At 33.6% G+C, this 19,983-nt stretch overlaps 1 protein-coding gene across 3 annotated transcripts in view; it reads right to left on the reverse strand.

Annotated features, from left to right (window-relative positions):
- AP3B1 (adaptor related protein complex 3 subunit beta 1) overlaps positions 1-19,983 on the reverse strand; it is a 262,894-nt gene that overhangs the window by 79,293 nt on the left and 163,618 nt on the right. For all 3 annotated transcript variants that reach the window (XM_043592664.1, XM_043592657.1, XM_043592673.1), the window contains exons 18-21: positions 18,658-18,766; positions 14,750-14,912; positions 11,107-11,254; positions 338-410 (exon numbers count right to left, since the gene is read on the reverse strand). In XM_043592664.1, coding sequence (XP_043448599.1) covers positions 338-410; positions 11,107-11,254; positions 14,750-14,912; positions 18,658-18,766 — 493 coding nt within the window. The remainder of the gene's footprint in view (positions 1-337; positions 411-11,106; positions 11,255-14,749; positions 14,913-18,657; positions 18,767-19,983) is intronic.

Genomic DNA, 19,983 nt, shown 5'->3' on the forward strand with positions numbered 1-19,983 from the left:
TTCCTTAAGTGAGATGTTCAATCTCTATAATTAACAACGTAGAAGTTGTGAGATATGGATAATTATTTACTAAAGCAAGTGTATATTATTAAAGTAAAAGATCTTAAAAAGAATTTGGTGTACTTTTATTTGATCAATTATATTTATTCATTTGATATAAAACTGATAACCTGATTAGATGAAAGACACTAATAGAACTAATTTCTCAAACTTTCTTGGTCTATTCATCTATAAATCTTTCATAATAGAAGTTAACATATTTTGAGACACATAAAAGGTACTATAAAAGTAAATACTACTACTAAACAAAAGAAAAAATTGAAATTTTAATACTTACAATCATCCAGATCTAGAAGTGAAACATCTTTGTTAAGAGGATTTATATTTTGTTTTGTTTTGTTTTCTTTCTCCTATAAAATAAATAATTTAATTACTACATCTTCTTATAAAAAAATCAATGAAGTAGTTCTTAATGTTTCAAAACAAACAATTTTTCTTCTGCTTAGTCTTCCAAGAAAAAATCAATCAAATTAAGCTTTCTCTATGGTTATATGGACTATATTTTTTATTTATTTTATTTTATTTTTCTTTCAACTTTTTTTTTCTTTTTTTTTTTCAATATATGAAATTTATTGTCAAATTGGTTTCCATACAACACCCAGTGCTCATCCCAAAAGATGCCCTCCTCAATACCCATCACCATCCTCCCCTCCCTCCCACCCCCCATCAACCCTCAGTTTGTTCTCAGTTTTTAACATGGACTGTATTTTTTAATCAAAATTTTTATTTCAGTTAGCATACAGTATTTCTTCTCCACCATGCAAACTATTACCTTAGAATAGTCTGTTTAAAGATTATAAAGGTCCAAAAAATAAATAAATAAATAAATAAATAAATAAATAAATAAACAAATAAATATAGATTATAAAGGTAAGAAGAAAGAAGAAAATTTGAAGGTAAATAATTATTTTATGACCCAACAACTTTTGCTAATATAAAAATATAAAGTGGCTCTTTGGTAAAAAGTCTACAAACATGTTGAAAATAATTTTTAAACAAGTTAATTTAAGAAAAAGAATTTCTCAAACAATATAAGCTTAGGTCTGAAATTGTCAAGAGGCTTGTGATAGATTAGCTTTTCTAAGATGTAGTCTGTGACAGACATTGTACTAGGTACTTTGTATTTGAACAGTGAGTTGCATCAGACTTCTTCAGCCAAAGGTATTCAGTAAAATCTACATATGACATTTTCAGGCACTTGCTCTTTAGGGAAGAAAAGTATTCATTTACATTCTTTACTGTTTTCCTTTGGGGAAAATAAGTATTTCAAAACATATCTGCACATATGTAGGGTTTCCTCCACCTCAGATCTGCTTATTTAATCTATCTATATTTTTGAAATATGAACAACTGTGTATTAGAAAACAGTATCTCTAAGCCTGAGTATTCAGAGTTTGGTCAAAGATTCAGAAAAGATGTGTTATACACACACACACACACACACACACACACACAGACACACACACACACACGTGTGTGTGTGTATTATATATACATATATGTATAATATATATAAAATATATAAAATTTATAATAAATATAAAACACACACACACACACACAAGTACAGTAATGAATAGCATTATAAACAATTAAAGACCAACAAAGATTAGGTTGGATGTATTTGGATCAAAGTTACTTATCTTTAAAATCTATACTTTTTACATTAAGTTTTCTCAAATTAAAACTTAAGTTTTTGCTAAAATGTTTTTGTTCATTTACTCAATCATTCATTCATCCAAAAGACATATATAGAGTTTTAAACATATATCAGATTCTTTGCTAAGAAAAGGAAGTAATAAGCCAAGACAGACCTAGTCCTTGCCTTCAGGTAACTTATAATCTTTTTTTTTTAATCACTTCTTTTTTTTTTAAGTTTATTTATTTATTTTGAGAGAGAGAGAGAGAGCAAGAGAGAGCACAAGTGGGGAGGGGCAAAAGAAGGAGAGACAGAATCCCAAGCAGGCTTTGCCATCAGCACAGAGTCCGTTCGTGGGGCACAAACTCATGAACTGCAAGATCATGATCTGAGCCAAAACCAACAGTTGGAAGCTCAGCCAGCTGTGCCACCCAGGCACCCCCAGGTAACTTATAATCTAACAAAAGAGTTTACAGCTTATATGTATGAATTATTAGAAGTTTTTTTTGTTTTTTTTTTTTAGAGAGAGAGAGGGCGTGGGCAGGGCAGGAGCAGAAGGAGAAAGAGACAAAATCTTAAGCTGAGCATGGAGCCCTGCTGAGAGCTCGATCTCACAACTGTGAGATCATGACCTGAGCCGAAATCAAGACTGGGACCCTAAACCGACTGAGCCACTCAAGGTCCTCTACAAGTTTTTTGAAGTATTCCTCTAACCATAGAAAGGTATCACTAAAGCAAAAAGTACACTACCATCATTTAACATCTATACCATGCTAGAACTCTTACACAGTGCAATACATCAAACTGTATGTTAGGTAACATTTTAAAATGATCTTAAGCAATGCTAGTTTTCTCCTTATGCCAAAACTCAAAACAAATTATTTTCAAGTATCAGACAAGAATACACATTAAAACACTAACTAAAAACATGAGCACTGGTTTCCTTTATGAGAATAATTATTTCTGCCAATGAAAACTTTAAATTATCTAGATGGGTTTTAATTTTCACTCATTATTTTTAAAAAAGCAAAAAATATTTGTCCTTCTCTCCACACTTCAAACGAATAACAATTTCCAGGGTTGGGGGAAAAAACAGAAGAAATGTTAGTTTTGAAGCTGGAATTTAAAGTGGAAATAAACAAAAACAGGTTCAGAATGAAAATGCCATCTCAACTAGAATATCATTCCTGTGGAGAAAGAACATAACAAAAAGAGCTTAACACCATGTGACTTATCAAAATACTATGCTGAGTACAATGGGTATAGCTTCTCCTATAATCCACGATGGTGCATGATTGTCTTTATGGAACTGTAACCTTACTACCTGAAAAATTAGAAACCTATCAAATCAAGATAAAGTTAAAACTGGAAACAAGTCTATACCTTATTTTCTACTTCACGGCAAAGAGTGTGTAACAGTATCTATTAAGTACACATCAGGTCACATACAGCATAGGACAGAGCTGCATGTGAAATTGACATAATCTCTTATTAGAAGTCTAAAACAGGAAGAAAAAAGGCTCTCAAAAGAACAGAATTTCATTGACTTTCTGAGAACAGCAAATAACCGGTGACTGAAATACAACATTAGCAATAGATAACGGTCATTTCTACTGAATTGAAAAAGCCTTGCATTCCAAATCAAGGCTATAAAAAGCTTTGTGATGTGTTTGGCATTCCTCTCTTATATTATATTTCATTTTTCATTTTAAAAAATCCATAGTAAGTTCAAAACATTTTCATACTTAAAGGATCTACTATAAAAATAAAAATCTGAATTCTAAACAAAGAAGTTAAGAGCCCTATTCCATCAAACATTTCTCCATTTGCAATTCATCTTGGTAATAGAGACAGAACCTGGGTAAATGCATATAGGACTTGAGGCAGGAGATTTTTCTTGCTCAATGCATAATTCATGTGCTCCGCCTGCAAAGTGTGTAAAATGAGAATTTCACACCGCAGCATGAGCCATGGAGCTGCAGAGAAAAGGCAGATGAAATCATATTTTACTGTGTGAATTTTATTTCTTACCCTCCCAATATTTATACAAAACCATCATTGACAAACCAAACACACTGACAGATCACCCACTGTTTCCATTGTGTTAGTACTTGAGAAGAGATCAGGCAGAAAGATAGACAATTTGTTTTTGTATATTTTTTTTAAATAGAGGATTAGGTTTTTAACAGCTGAGTGACTGTATTAGACTTTTATAAGGACAACAGTAACTGATCTTAAAATCTCACTACAAAAATACCTAGTTATCAATTCATCACCCTCAAATCTCCATTTTGTTTCTATGGTATTCGATTATACACCTCAACACATCAACATTGTCAAAATAAAATACAAAGTCACAGGGTTAAGAAACTGATTTCTACTTAATATATTTCATTTCAAATAATAAAAAAAAAAGATCCTGGAAATACTTATTAAGCTCAAATAATACAAATAAAAATATGTAATAATATATCTGTAAAGATTTTTTCATGTATTATGCATGTTCATTTCATGCTGATTAAAAAACAAAAAGCAAGTAGAAAAAAGATCTGAAACAACAAGCGCCAAGCATGCTTCCTAAGAGGAAACCACTGTAAAGAAGATTGAAATTTAAAAACTGTAAAACAGGATAAGTGGTATATAAAGTTAGTCAAACTCATATTGTACTTTGAAATCAACAAAAATTCAAGGCTAATTTCTAGCCTCGCAGGGCAAGATATTTGCATGAAATATTTTCAGTTAGAATTACCAACCAAGGACAATATAATGATTCTCTTGCCTTCAAGTCATCTAACAAATTTGATTTAAGAAATTTGAGGCTCACACTTAACACTGGCCTTTAAAACAAAAGTACACTGCCAGTAAATTAAGAATTCTTTTTAAGTGAAAAGAAGTCTAAACTGTTAAACAAATCTTCCCTATTAGATTGTATTTACTTCAATAAGAAAACTTCTTAATGGTCTTCACTTTGATTTAAAGATTTCAAGTAAAGCGAAATGATATTTCTGTTCTGAAGAACTTAAAATATAAACTAAACTAGGAACAACATAAATTGAAAGAGGCAAGGCTTTGAAATGTTCTATAATAGTGTACGATATTCACAGAAGTTCTATAACTGCTACATACATAAATACTTGTAAAAACACAAGTAAAACTTGTATTCTATTTCTCAAATAGGGCAGAAAACCAATCAGAAAATAGTTTCTCTCTCTCTTATCCATGATGTTTCACAGCACACGCCAGTTTTACTTTATCCCCAAGAATCTTTCATACGGTAGATCTTTTACTAAGGCATATCTTAACATTTACCAATGTCTGGACATAGTTATAGTAACAGTGGCTGGTCTGTAGAGCACTTAAGATATTTAATCCCTGCCAAAAACAGACTAGCAAAGTTTTATGAGATCCACGTAACCTGTAATAAAGATAACTGACAGCATCTCAAACAATGCTATGTATATATAGTTTTGTTTTTCTTCACTGTTAGTACATATATTAATTGCAATTTTGATTAAGATAATTTTCAAATATGAAAAGCTCTTAATAGGGAATGTTAAGTGCAAGTATGTTACATATATTTACTTTCATTGATAAATTACGCTTTATACAGTTTATATAATTAAAATGTTAATATATTTACAAAGAAAATACACAGAAGTTATACACAATAAATTACAATCATGATTTAAAATTTTTATCATTAAAAAATTAAATTTTTATCATTTAAATAAAAGCTTATTTAAATCTTTAGCAGTTGGTACACAGACACTGATGATATAATCAGAACTATTATATCAGTTAAGGCATGAAGAATGAACTAACAAGCTGATGTGGAAATAACTATAGTATATAGGAACACACTAATACATAGCCTTGTTTTAAAAACATCAAAGCATAGATTCAGTTAAAACAACTCAAAAGCCTGGTAACTTAAGAAAAAAAATTTTTTTAATGTTTATTTATTTTTGAGACAAAGAGAGACAGAGCATGAATGGGGGAGGGGCAGAGAGAGAGAAAGACACAGAATCCGAAGTCGGCTCCAGGCTCCGAGCTGTCAGCACAAAGCCAGAAGCAGGGCTTGAACTCACGGACTGTGAGATCATGACCTGAGCTAAAGTCGGATGCTCAACCGACTGAGCCACCCAAGTGCCCCAAAAAGCCTGGTAACTTAAAAAAAAAAGTATTTTAAATGAAAGTGTGACCATCTGATTAACACACAATTTTAACTACAAGCGGAGTATAACTCAATTATACAGGTGAAAAATAGGATAAAGCGATATAAATGTGAATCTCTTTCTGATAAAATGCATTTTACATTATTGATTTCTCTTCCCACTCTTCTTTGTTAAAAAAAAAAATGGTTCCCTTTACACTGTGTAAACCATGGGCAGTCACTTAAAATTTATAAAACTATTAAAAGTAATTTTGTTATAGGTATTATTTGGAGCAAAAGAATCATTTCATAAAAAGAGTCAGACTTAAAATATTTCTCTATCAAATACATTTCAGAAAAGAACACCTACCAATAAAAATATGCTTGCCCATCAAAATAATTGTCACTGAAGAACAAGATAATTTTCTTTGGTCATTACTGACAATATCTGATCTAAAATGAGGACATCTTCCAATCAATAACAAACATAATACCAGAATGTATGACTATATATAGTTTTATATCTTATGGATATGCTGGGGCACGGTGTTCAATGACAAACACTTCAAGAACAAACAATTCACCAGTGGCTCGCACTCTTTTGACTATCTTTACACCATTCACTGAGTAATATTTTCTCATTCCAAGCAGTCATTCCCAACTAGGAGAAGTGGAAGGACCATTCTTTGATATAAACCCACTTTCTCCTCAGCTTGTATTTTCTATAATAAGAGAAATAGTACAAAAGGAAAAACAAAGGACAGAAATGGGAAAGCATACAGCATATTAAGAGAACTACAAATATGTAGTCTCTTGGGATTAGTATATAGGGACCACAAAGACAATTGAGACTGGAAAGGTAGGTTTGGACATGCTAGCCTGCAGAGTTTTTACCGAACCAAGATGATAATGGGGCACCATTATGGGTAACTTTAACATTAATCTGGCAGCTGTATAGAAGCACTGGGTTGGGCAAGCGTCTGAGGATGACCAATGGCAATGGTCTATGAGTTAGGTAATGAAGAGCCGATCTAATATGGTGTAGCAGGAAAGGAAGAAATAGATATGAGAAATAATACAGAGAATCTCCAAGACTTGGCAACTGTGTAAACATACAGGATAAAGGAGGAGTCAGAGATAAATTCTGGGGCTACAGATGTGGGAAAACAGAAAAAATGACAGTACTAAATGGTAGAGCAAGTGTTCCTCTGGCTATAATGGATTGGGAAGCCAGTAGCTTCTAAGAGGTCTAAAAATTTGGTTTGAATTTGTAAAGAAAAGTTAGAGCTGTTATAGGGACTTAGAGATGTTATTATGGAAACATTTCACCTAAATGTTTTAGCTGAAGCCATGGGAGTTAATGAGTCTCACAACAGGAAAAACGTAGAGAAAAAGACTAAAAAATATATTGATTCACACTGATTAATATTTTTGAAAAACTGATGTGCACCAAGCACTAACTTTGGGGCAATGTTCACACTTGAATGTCATAGGGGTTAAAAAGTAAAGCAATCAAAGGACTAAAAGGTCAAAGAAGTCAGAAGAAAAGGGATGCAAAGAGTTTCAAGTAGTCGGGGAACAGTCACATAAAAAGATCAAGGAGAATATAATAAACAAGAGAAGGTCACTGAGTTTGGGAAAGATCATGGCTGACTTTTTAGAGAGCAGTATCTGTAGGAGGTGATAAGAACTGAAACCCATCTAACAGGGCACCTGGGTGGCACAGTCGGTTAAGCATCCGACTTCAGCCAGGTCACGATCTCGCGGTCCGTGAGTTCGAGCCCCGCGTCAGGCTCTGGGCTGATGGCTCAGAGCCTGGAGCCTGTTTCCGATTCTGTGTCTCCGTCTCTCTCTGCCCCTCCCCCGTTCATGCTCTGTCTCTCTCTGTCCCAAAAAAAATAAATAAACGTTGAAAAAAAAAAAAAAGAATTGAAACCCATCTAAAAGGGACTAAGAAATAATTGGGTTAAGAGGTTGTGGACGAAGACTACTTAGATTATTTTTCTAAACTCTCTCACACACTCTCTCTTCCTCTTCCTAGTTCCTCACCCGCCAGATGCCAGGAAAGACTTGAGTACTTTGGTTGGCAGAGGAAGAATAAGTTCATGGAGAAAGAGATTAAATGTGCAAAAGAGGCAGATGGTTATCAACAAATCAAGGCCAAGAGTAATTTAATCTTTTTCCTGGCTAAGTGGGTAGGAATTGCTTACTCAGAGCTACATTCAAAAGAAAAGGCAGGTAAATAGAGATTGTATATTAGATAGCAGAGAGGCAGAAGATGCCCACAGTGGATGGCAGCTCAGTCTTCTCCAGAAAGGGGTCATAGTTGGACATTAACTTACAACTTGAATGGTATAAAAAGTCAGGAAAACACAGGAGACATTAAGAGTTAAAAAAAATTCAGTTCCTTTCTGCATTGGTGTTCTATAACTCAAGTATTTTTGGTTTCGCAGGGAATTAATGTTCGTTCATGTTAAAAAATGTTAACACTGTTGTTTTATATTTATATAGTATTATATGTACTTTTTATTTATTTACTTATACTTTATATACTTTTTATATATTTATATAGTATTATATATACTTATCTTTCATATTTAGATTTTTTATAACAGCACTTGAAAGTAGTAGAGTAGGAATTAGCATTTCTACTTTATAGATGAGGAAACTGAAGCATAAAGATAGTATCTTCCAAAAAGTAGAACACTATATACCTCATAGGACACCATAAAATAAATTGTTCTCAAAGCTATATAATCAAGGTACCTCTAAGGCCTCATCCGTGCTCAATATCCCCAAAACACACTATCCAAGTTAAAGAAAAAGAAGAGAAATAGTAAAAGTATAGATTTAGTCTAGATGCAGATTCAAGGAGTATGAATTTTCAGCACTAACAAACTGACATGCTAAATTAAGGTAAAGCACGCACCATCTGCCTTCATTACTCATAATCTAGACCAGAAGCCACAACACTTGGTATAAGGAAGACTTCTATAATTACAGAGTTGCCCATTATCTGAAAATTGGTATACTTGTAATTGCATGGTATATTCCAAATTACTCAGAAAGGAATAGTAAAAAATAGTTATGGTGGCCTCAAGGTGGAGAATATTCCAACAGATAAATTAAAACAATCCTATCGTCTATTATAGACAGCAAAAGGCATTAAATATGGAAAAAATAAGCCATATACACAAAATACATGGACATAAAACTATCAAGAATGTGAGTAAAATCTGAATTTTTCAAGAGTCTTAGCTCATTGCAATACTTAAAACTTTTATACTAATGTTCTACAGGAAAATATTTTCAATTATTAAGAGACTTAATCTGATCACTGAAAGTGTATGACAAAGAAACAAATTGAAATGCTAACCTGGGATACCTCTGTAGCTTTTTGTTTGGTTTTAATTTTTTAAAAAATATTTATTTATTTATTTGAGAGACAGTGAGACAGAGTATCTCAAGCAGGCTCTGCACTGTCAGCACAGAGCTCAAAACCGGGCTTAAACTCACAACTATGAGATCAAGACACGAACGTTTAACTGACTGAGCCACCCAGGTGCCCCTACCTCTGTGGCTTTTTAATGCAGTCCTAAAACCCTGCTTCTAAAAAACAAAAAACAAAAACAAAACCAAAAAAAACCCTACTTCTAATACTATGTAGGTACTAAAGTCTACAGTTTTTTAACTTTAACAAAACTTCGTAAGAATAATGCACTTTAATTCTACCCACTCGATATTCATTGATTTCTTGTGTGCTCATTTTTTAAAACACTGATTTCTTATTCTGGGTTGTACTTACTGTCAATTTCTAAAGCTCCTTTATTTTAAATAACATCTTAAACTTTAAAATATATAAATATGAAATGAATAATTTAACATAAGTAATTTAATGTAAGTAGGAAATGGGAGGACATCAAACTCACTATGTGATAAATTTTTATATGAGGCCAGAGTAATAAACATAAAAATCTCAAAGATTTTATGTGAATTTTTGGAAAATAGAAATCTTAGATTATATACTATAAATAGATACGTTTTAAACATAAATTCACATTTAAAATAGGTTTAACCACATCCAAGAATATTTGCAATAAGGCAAGACAAAAACTAGCCAATTTTTAAACATGCTTATTCTTTTTTTATTTTTTAAATATGCTTGTTCTATAATAATAAATCTCTGGATGGGAGAAGCAATTATCTACTTGAATGAATTTATTTTTATCCTTGGCTACTCAGGTGACTTATTAAAGAAATTCAAGTTAATAGAAAAAATAAATGAGGAAAATATTAGGTTAAAAAACAGAATTCAATAAAAGGCAAAGTTTTGCCCACATATTCAACATATGGAATAATACAATATATACTTATAAAAAACTACTACATTTGAAGCCTAGGATCAACATGATCCATTTATAGGAAAGGAGTAATAATTAAAGATCAGAAAGATATGTATAAGGTCTGAAATTAATATTAATAATTACATTTTTCAATTTATACTTTTTTAAAGATTTTATTTGTAAGTAATCTCCACACCTAACATAGGGCTCGAACTCACAACCCTGAGATCAAGAGTCACATGCTCTACTGACTGAGCCAACAAGGCACCCCTCAATTTGTACTTTCACTTTTTACTGCTAAGCAGATAAGTTTCAGTGTTATAAATGTGAATCAGAAAGCATTATCATTCTATTACATAAGTCATTCCTGCATTTGTTTTTAAATACATGGCTACTGTATTTTTTATTAACTAAAGAATGTATATCCTTTAATTAAACCTTTAAAAGTATTCTATTACCCCTAACACCTATTTTTAAAAAGCATTACTTGTCTCATTTTCTTATGTATATACATTTGTATCACCTCGCTCAATACTATTTCTGTGACTTCCTTTTACTTTCCCCTTCGTGAAAGCCTCTGTTGTCACATTCTAGTTCAGAAAAAAAAAAGGGCCATAACTCATAACATTGAGCTCTGTAATTACAGTGGCAAAGGATGAGATTAAAAGTTTCTAACTCTTCTGTAGGGCTGAATTAAAAAGGAAGCAATTATCAAATAAAAAAATAATAAAATCATAGGTGTGGATGAATGAAGATGGTATTGATTTGTTGTCAGTGATAATGTTACATTTCTTTCTCAGTTTCTTGATTTTCAACAAGACACTTTTTTTCAGAAATACTTATTCTTAATTGGAAAAAGTCTATGAGAATACTTACTTTCAATAACAACAAATGTGCAATCTCTTTCTTACCTTAGTGACTTTTCTGGATTCAGATTCACTTTCAGATTCTGATTCTGATTCAGAATCTGAAGAACTTTCTTCTATTGAACTAGAATCAGCATTGGAAGAATCTGAAGTTTTAGATTTTTCATTTTCGTTCTCCCCATCTTCAGAATCACTATGAACAACAAATTTCAAAATATCAACTTTAAATCCTTTATATAAACAAGTTTAAGTAGTTTAAGGAAATCAAATGGCGGGGCGCCTGGGTGGCTCAGTCAGTTGAGCGTCCAACTTCGGCTCAGGTCATGATCTCATTCATGGTTTGTGGTTTCGAGCCCCACGTGGGGCTCTGTGCTGACAGCTCGGAGGCTGAAGCCTGCTTCAGATTCTGTGTCTCCCTCTCTCTCTGCCCCTCCCTCCACTCAGGCTCTATCTCTGTCTCTCAAAAATAAATAAACATATAAATAAACAAATAAATAAATAATCAAATGGCAAATTGGTGCTATATGTCCATTTTGCCTATAAATCAGAACCTTTATTAGAGAAGTATATTTCACTGAGAACCAATTCTTTTTAGTATATAAAAGATAATAAAAATGGTTTTAAAATTCCAGAACATATCAATAAAATAATAATAAAGGTAGTATTATCTATAACCAAATATATCAGAATCCATTCAAAATCAATGATATTACCATGTCAAACATACCTCAAACGCAAAAGGTCATAAAACAACACTAAATGATGTAAGTAGAATATAATTAATAGTTAAATGTTTGATTTACCAGGAATATATATTAGGTGCTAATAGTAACAACTTCAAAGATACTTAGGACTGATTTTAAAACGCTGTCTTGAAATACTAAATATCCATTAATAAATTTAAAACTCATACACATACTTTTGCTAAAATAGACTTGCATTTTATAGATTTTTTTTGTACAAGAAAACTATTTACATATGTTCTGAAATGTGACCCATAAACATATGTGAGAAAATGTTAACTAGTTCAAAAGAGATTCCTTCTAATGCACGAAGTCTTACTAAAAATGTCAAATAATCAAATATAAACTTTTAAAATACCAAATGATCAAACCTAAATGCTGATGCTACTCATTCATTTAATAAATATTAATTGACCACCCACCATGCGTTGTAAGTACGTCAGTGCTTAAGGATCACGGCAGTTAGTAAGATACAGAAGAACTCTGTGTCGCCCCTATAATGTCTACACTCCTTTGGAGACTATAGAGAAGTAAGGCGGCAATGACAGTAAAGTATGGTGAGTAATGAGTAATAATGTATACTGTGTCATGAAAACATCTGGAGGAGAGAAGCATCTAAACAAACTTAACCGAGAGAGGGAATGCTTCCTAGAGGAAGAACACAGAAGCTGAGAAACAGGATTAAGTAAAGGAAAGTCTTGAGTAGGGAGGTAATTATCCAAGGAGAAGGAGTAACATGTGAGGCAGCCCAAAGGTCTTTTCTCAAAGAGAGATAGCTGGTGGTCTTCTACATTTTCTCAAAACTGAAGGTCTAATTCTCTTTCCATGTGTGTGTATTCTTTTTAAGAATCTTTCTTTTTTTCAGAAACTTTATATTAGTTAGCTCATATAGATGTTCCAACATATTCTTACTGGGTGCATTATTATCCTATAACATTCAGGAAAGTTAAGAAACTTGCTCAAGGACATTGCCAAGAGTGGCAGGACCGGAATTTGAAGTCCATTTAAAGACCACGTTTTCCCCATTACACCATACCAGCTCCCTTCAAATAAAAATATTTAGGAGTGTAAAACTAAAATTTAATCATAAATTGTTATGACTACTAAGGGTGGTTTTAAAGATAATTAAAGCTCCTTAGCTTTACAAAATTATCATACAGGGGTGCCTGGCTGGCTCAGTCAGTAGAGCGTGTGACTGTTGAGCTCAGGGTCCTAAGTTCAAGCTCCATGTTGGGTGTAGAGATTACTTAAAAATAAAATCTTTTTAATAAAAATCATTATACACTTAACACAAGCAAGTTTAAAAAAAAATTCTAAAAGACAGGCCGAAAAACATGGGGGGGAAAGAGAGTGCTAAAAGAAGGGAAGAATCAATATTTCCTAGAATTGATTTTTGCAGAGGAAATACGATTGCAGTTTATTAAAAATGAAGTCATGGCAACATCTCAGAGCACATGTAATTATGTTCGATGACTAAAAAATATGTTGTTTTTTCCCCATAGCAAAAAATGGCAATCTATTATCCCCAACTCAATGGTTACAACATATACTTAAAAATATAAGGTTTTTAATGTATTTGAGATTCCCTTTAGTGTAATAAACAATTCTTTTAAATTAGAACATAAAGAGAAAACTCCATTTCTGGAGGAAAAAATACATAATGCAACTAATACAATACAAGATTAAAATTTTCTAGCATATTGACTTTTGCTATCTGAAAAGATATTGAGTGCACTGAACAAAATTTTCCTTCCTAGAAATAAGATACTTTTTATAAAGTATGTAATCACAGATATTCTGATATTAAACCAGAAGTACAAAATTTCTCTCAAAGAAAACGCTATTACAAACCAAGTAAATCCTCTGCTGCAACAAGTGAATGATTCTGCATATATTTAACTTACAGCTTTTAAGATAAGATTTTAAAGGTAAAAGTGTTATTTTGTTATGCAGCACTCAATTTTGATGGGTAATTACTGTTTACCTTACTGCTTAGAGTTTCAGATGTTAATCTAATGAAAAGAATTTACTGGTAACTAGCTTTTTAACTTTGCAATGATGAAAAGCCTGTATTAATTTAACCTACAGATTTCATTTGTTCTGAACAGGAAAAACAATATAAATCACTTTTAAAATCATTAAATCCTGACTTAAATTAATAAAGTCATAATTAGGGCATTATGCTGTGTTTGTTATGGAAGTGGCAGGGCGAGCTGCTTTAATTACTGTCTGTAATAAAAGGAGCAGAGAGCGTACTGCGCCCCAATCAGTGCTGTCAGCCACGACTGAGCTGGGCTGCAAGCTCATCAAGTGAACGGGCAGCAGGCTCCCAGGGAAAGGGCCATCATGTCTGCAGAGGCCACTCGCTGACAGCAGTGGGGAAAACAGACTCATACAATCCAAGGTATTAGCCCCAATTATTCAAAATTTTAATGACACTTTAATACATGATAATGTTGATAATGGGAATCTTAAAAAGCGCGAACACTTAAATATCTTATGACCGTCTTCCTTCACAGCCCTTGACTCTAATATTTGGATCATAATCTTTTTACTATAACATTATTTAGAAAAATCAATTGTCTTACTTACATAATGGCAAAGTGTTGAAGGATTTAATTTTAGCCCTCAGCAAAATTGCTACAAAAGGTAATTAAGTGTTTCATACCTACTTCTTGATCACTTAACTCAGCCTTCCAAGGTTATACCAATTTTCAAAATGTAACCCCAAGATTTGTTCAAGTTCAAAATGAAAACTAAGCATAATAAGTAGCAGAATAATTATGTGAACTAGTATTCTAATTAATTCTACAAGATTCAGTACCTGCTTGGGGAAAAAATGCACACACTTATTTTCTCACTCACTTTATGAATGAAAGGGAAATGTTATACTGGGAGAAAATATCACAGGATGGTTTCTGAAGGAAGTTCTGACAAAATATTACCGTTTCCGTTTGCTTTTGGAGTTCCTCTTGGCTGTTCTTTTGTTTCCTACTTCTGATGCACTTTCACTGTCACTCTTATGCTCACTGGAAGAGTCCTCACTGCTGTCATCACTACTGTCTCCCTCCTCTTCTTGTTCTCCACTTGCACTTCCAGATTCACTGTCTGAAAAAATATAGTCGGATACTCCTTGATTTATAGCCATTTGGTTATACATAAGGACCCAAGTAACTGTCAGTATTCATCACAAATAAAACCAGATGTTGAATTTTAGTTTACTGGACTCCACTTGTTCAATACTCTATTTCCACGCTCCTGTCATTCAGACCCCCACATTCCTATGGCAGGGTGAGTGTGGGGAGCTCCTAAAGACAGAGAAGGCATTCTGACAGTGGGTACAGAAAAGGAAAGAAAAGAAGAATCAAGTAAACCAAATGTGAGAGAATCTTGCTTTTCGAATCCCGAAGTATCGAGTTACGGCAGAAACTTTTTTTTTTTTTAAAGAATGACATAAGCATAATTCATTCCTCTACCAATGAGAAATTTTATTTAGAGAAGAAGGCAAGAGCTGAATATTCTCAGGAATAATTTTGAGAGGGGAATGAGCCATTCAAATCATCTGTAAGAATTTCTCAATTCAAAGGCAATAGGCAAAATTACTAATTAAAAAAGTTATTACTTATTTTAGCTAGAATAAGCACTTTCCATAGGTCAAACAGATGATAAAATGACATTGTAGAGGTAAACACTGCAATGTTTTATGTATAAATTGTGTTATACTAGGACTCTTCACAGAAGTGATATGTATAGTGTATTTATGTGTATTTGAAACATGAAGTATCATTTTTACTATCTGAAATGATTATAGATGCAAAGCTTTAGCCCAGATAAGAGGACAGACTGTTGTCCTATCTATTATCTATCTGATGAAGTGCTCTTAGGCAGGAACATATTATAATAAGTAAATAATATCTAAGTTATGAGGATTGATTTATGTATCACACAGTGAAAAGCTAAGATTACCCGTATTTTTTTGGAATAGCAAACGGTGGTTACAGGCATGGGCTTTCAAACTGGAATGTCTGGGTTCAAATCCTAGCTCTGCCACTTACAACTTAAAAGACTGAGAAAGTTATTCAATCTTTCTGGGTCTTGGTTTCCTTTCCAACAATGATGATAATAACCCTAGCTACTTTACAGAGCTGTTGTGAAGATTAAATGATTTAAAACATATAAAGGTGATGAGGACACAACAACACCTGCCACACAGTAAGGCACTCATTATCATCAGCTTCTACAAAGGGCAAAATTTATTTTACCCAAATTTTACAAAACTGCCGAATAGGATATTTTAAATTTGTTGTGATATCAAAGGTGTGCACATGTATATATTAACTCAGATAAATGACTTATCCCATAAATAATGAGAAGAAATTACAGCATCTAAGTGACTCTCTCATGTTAATTACACGGGAGTTCAACATGAATCTGGGTCTAGTTCACTTCAGGCACCATTATTTAAATATCCAAGTTAGTAAAATCCTTAAGGAAATTTGTTTATCCTCTAGAAGACTTCCTCATTGAGAAAATAATGTCATAATTTCTAATGAGAAAAGTTACTGTATTCCTCCAGTAGCTAGCACAAAATTGCTGCCACATGGCTCACATCAACACATGAAATGTCTCAATGGAATATTTCAAATACGTATTTTAACCCTCTCCCTATTGCAAAATAAATAAACAAGCATTAAAAACAAACAAACAAACAAACAATGCCTGGGTAGCTCAGGCAGTTGAGCATCCAACTCCTGATTTTGGCTCAGGTCATGACTGCATGGTTGGTGAGATCAAGCCCCACATCGGGATCTGTGCTGACAGCAGGGAGCCTGCTTGGGATTCTCTCTCTCCTTCTTTGCCCTTCCCCCACTTACGCATGTGCATACTCTCTCTCTCTCATGAAAGTATTAAGTAAACATTTTAAAAAAGTCTTTTTTTTTTAAAGTTAGCCTATTAACAGGCATGAGCTTATGAATAAAGGGGGTGTAGACAAATATGCATATGGTACACTTGTAACTATTCAAACAGATCTTTCTCAATAGTCAACATCATTCCTGAAATCTATTTTTTAGCATTCACAATCTAGATTGAAATATTTTCTCCATTTTCAGCTTGATATGAGGCATTACAGGTTAATTTATCAGATACAGAAAATAAAGATTTTGATAGGGGGAACAGACGAAAAAGAATGAATTACCTTAGAGTAAGGTGATGGATGACCAAGTAATAATGAAAAGCTCTTGGTTCTGCCAAGGAAAAAAGGTTTTAGAAGAAAAGGGTGTCATTTGATCTTGGCTCAGATGTCTCCCAGGTAAATTGTTTTTAATATTTAAGACAGAGAGAGAGAGAGAGCCAGCACATGTGCACACACAAGCAGGGGAGGCACAGAGAGAAAGGGGGAGAGAGAATCCAAAGCAGGCTCTGCCCTGTGAACACGGAGCCTCATGCAGGGCTCAAACCCCACAGACTGTGAGATCATGACCTGAGCCGAAATCCAGGGTCGGATGCTTAACTGACTGAGCCACCCAGGTGTGCCTCTTAGGTAAATTGTTAAAAAAGAGTGGGAAAAGTAACTCCAATAGGTTTCTTAAAAAACTAAAAATAGAACTACCCTATGACCCAGCAATTGCACTACTAGGCATGCATCCAAGGGATACAGGTGTGCTGTTTCAAAGGGACACATGTACCCCTGCGTTTATAGCAGCACTATCAATAATAGCCAAAGTATGGAAAGAGCCCAAATGTCCATCGATGGATGAATGGATAAAAAAGATGTGGTGTATATATATATATATATATATATATATATATATATATGCACACACAATGGAGTAGTACTCGGCAATCAAAAAGAATGAAATCTTGCCATTTGCAACTATGTGGATGGAACTGGAGGGTATTATGCTAAATGAAATTAGTCAGAGAAAGACAAACATCATATGACTTCACTCATAGGAGGACTTTAAGAGACAAAACAGATGAACATAAGGGAAGGGAAACAAAAAGAATATAAAAACAGGGAGGGGGACAAAAGAGAAGAGACTCGTAAATATGGAGAACAAACTGAGGGTTGCTGGAGGGGTTGTGGGCTAATCCTGAAATCATTGCTTCACTATATGCTAACTAATTTGGATGTAAATTTTAAAAAATAAAAAAATAAAGTTAAATTACAAAGTTAAAAAAAAAGTAACTCCAATACATTTTTCATTGTGTCAGTTGCTCACAGAATTTTAGTGCTGAAGGGACTTGAAAGTATCCACCTCTATTTCTTCATTGATCAGACACAGAGAAAGGAAGGTACCTTACTCAGCTGGCAAAGCTAAAATGCAGAACTTCTAAATCCTTCCTACTCGATAGTCTTTTCATCGTATATTGTTATCCTAGTCATTTTAGCTCTTTGACTCTTTGTAATACACAGAGGTTTATTAATTTTAACTTCACTCTATACAGGGCCATGTAGAAATAAAAGAGTATAATATGGATGAAGAACATATTGTGCAATGTTTAAAATAAACTTTACATTTCTACAAAAGAAAGTTACTTTTAAAGGCCCCACTAAAGGCTTATCAAATATAATGTTTTCCAGTATGCTACGAATATAACAGGCAATGCAGGTTAGAATGCAGAAAAGCATGAGTTTCTGTTTCAACTCTATCATTTACTAGCTGGGTGTTCAAGAGGCAAAGTCAAATGAGAAAGGATGAGAAATTACTTTTAAAACAAAACAATGCATTATTGTACAAATTTGTTTAAGCCCACTTGGTGAATATTATGTACTAGGCCTTATGTTTTGTTGGAGGCACAGTATATCAGCTTTAGTGAATGAAGTTTTTCAATAAATCATAAACCCCACCACTGTCACTGCTGCTATCAGAAGAGTCCTCTTCCTCCTCCGATTCAGAATAAAATTTCTTAGCAGGATTCTCTTTCTTTGCTTTTCCTGCTGGAGTCCATTCTTTTGCCTGTTTTTCAAAAAAGGAAAATTGTAAATATAAACGAATTCTCATTAAGGGATTCAGTCTTCTGGCAAACAATCATTCAGGATCCACTGTGAACCCAGAAGAAAGTTGCCAGTCCCAATAGAGAAGGCAACTATTAGAAGAGCTGACATTAAGGCTGATTCCACTTTATTCCTAAATAGAGGAAACCAAACCTCACTCAGATTGCATTCTGTTAAATCAACAACTTTATTTTACATAAAAGACTTTTGTATTTGTTGGTCTGCAACAGATGTGAACTAAAGTAATATACTCTAGAAGATGCGAGGCATTTAGAGGCAGACACAATAACAGCATGAAGAAACGAAAGATCAGAGCTTAATACTGAAGTTAAAAAAAAAAAAAAAAAAAAACACCTGAAAACAGTACAGGCAAATCAACAATCCTAACCATCTCAGCAGCCTAACCCCTCAGGTAATATTTGATTTCTCTTTCTCTTTCATATCCGAAATATCTAATCCACGAAAAAGCTTCCAGCTACCTTGGTCAGAGCCATCTTCTCTCAGATTACTGCAACTGCTTATTTTGCTTCTATCATACCCCCCATTCCCCAACTCCAAATGTGCTTATCACAGCAGCTAAAATGACTGAATTAAAGCCTGAGTCTAATCAAGCCTATCTGGGGTTTGAAAGCTTGCCACAGCTCTCCATTTCACTCAGAAAAAGCTAGCCCTTACAAAAATCTGCTTGCCTTACATGACCAACCCCCCCCCCCCTTGCCTTTCTGACCTCCTTCTGCTTCTTTCTGGCCCACTTTGCACCACAACTGTTCCCTCACACACCTCAGGTATGCTCCCCTGAAGGGCCTTTCCCCAGCTGACTGCACTTCCAATGCTCTCCCCCAGATAACTGCACGTCTCACTCCCTCCCTCACTTCCTTCAAGTCTTTGCACAAAAGTCACCTCAGAGAGGACTACTCTATTTAAAATTCCAACCTCTCATACCTGGCACTTCTGTACTTTGCTGTATTCTTTTTTATTTTATTTTATTTTGGTCACAGCACTTATCAGTTTCCAACACACTATAAATACAATTTACATATTTATTTTTATTGTCAGTCTGTCACTGCTAGAACATCAGCTTCTGGAGAGCAGGGGTATTTGAATACTTTGTACACTGACAGATCTCAAAAGTGTCTGGCACAATAATGATTAGTTGTGTGAATAGCTCCTCAAAGACTT

The sequence above is a fragment of the Prionailurus bengalensis genome, chromosome A1 (genome assembly GCF_016509475.1).
Source record: "Prionailurus bengalensis isolate Pbe53 chromosome A1, Fcat_Pben_1.1_paternal_pri, whole genome shotgun sequence".
NCBI lineage: Eukaryota > Metazoa > Chordata > Mammalia > Carnivora > Felidae > Prionailurus > Prionailurus bengalensis.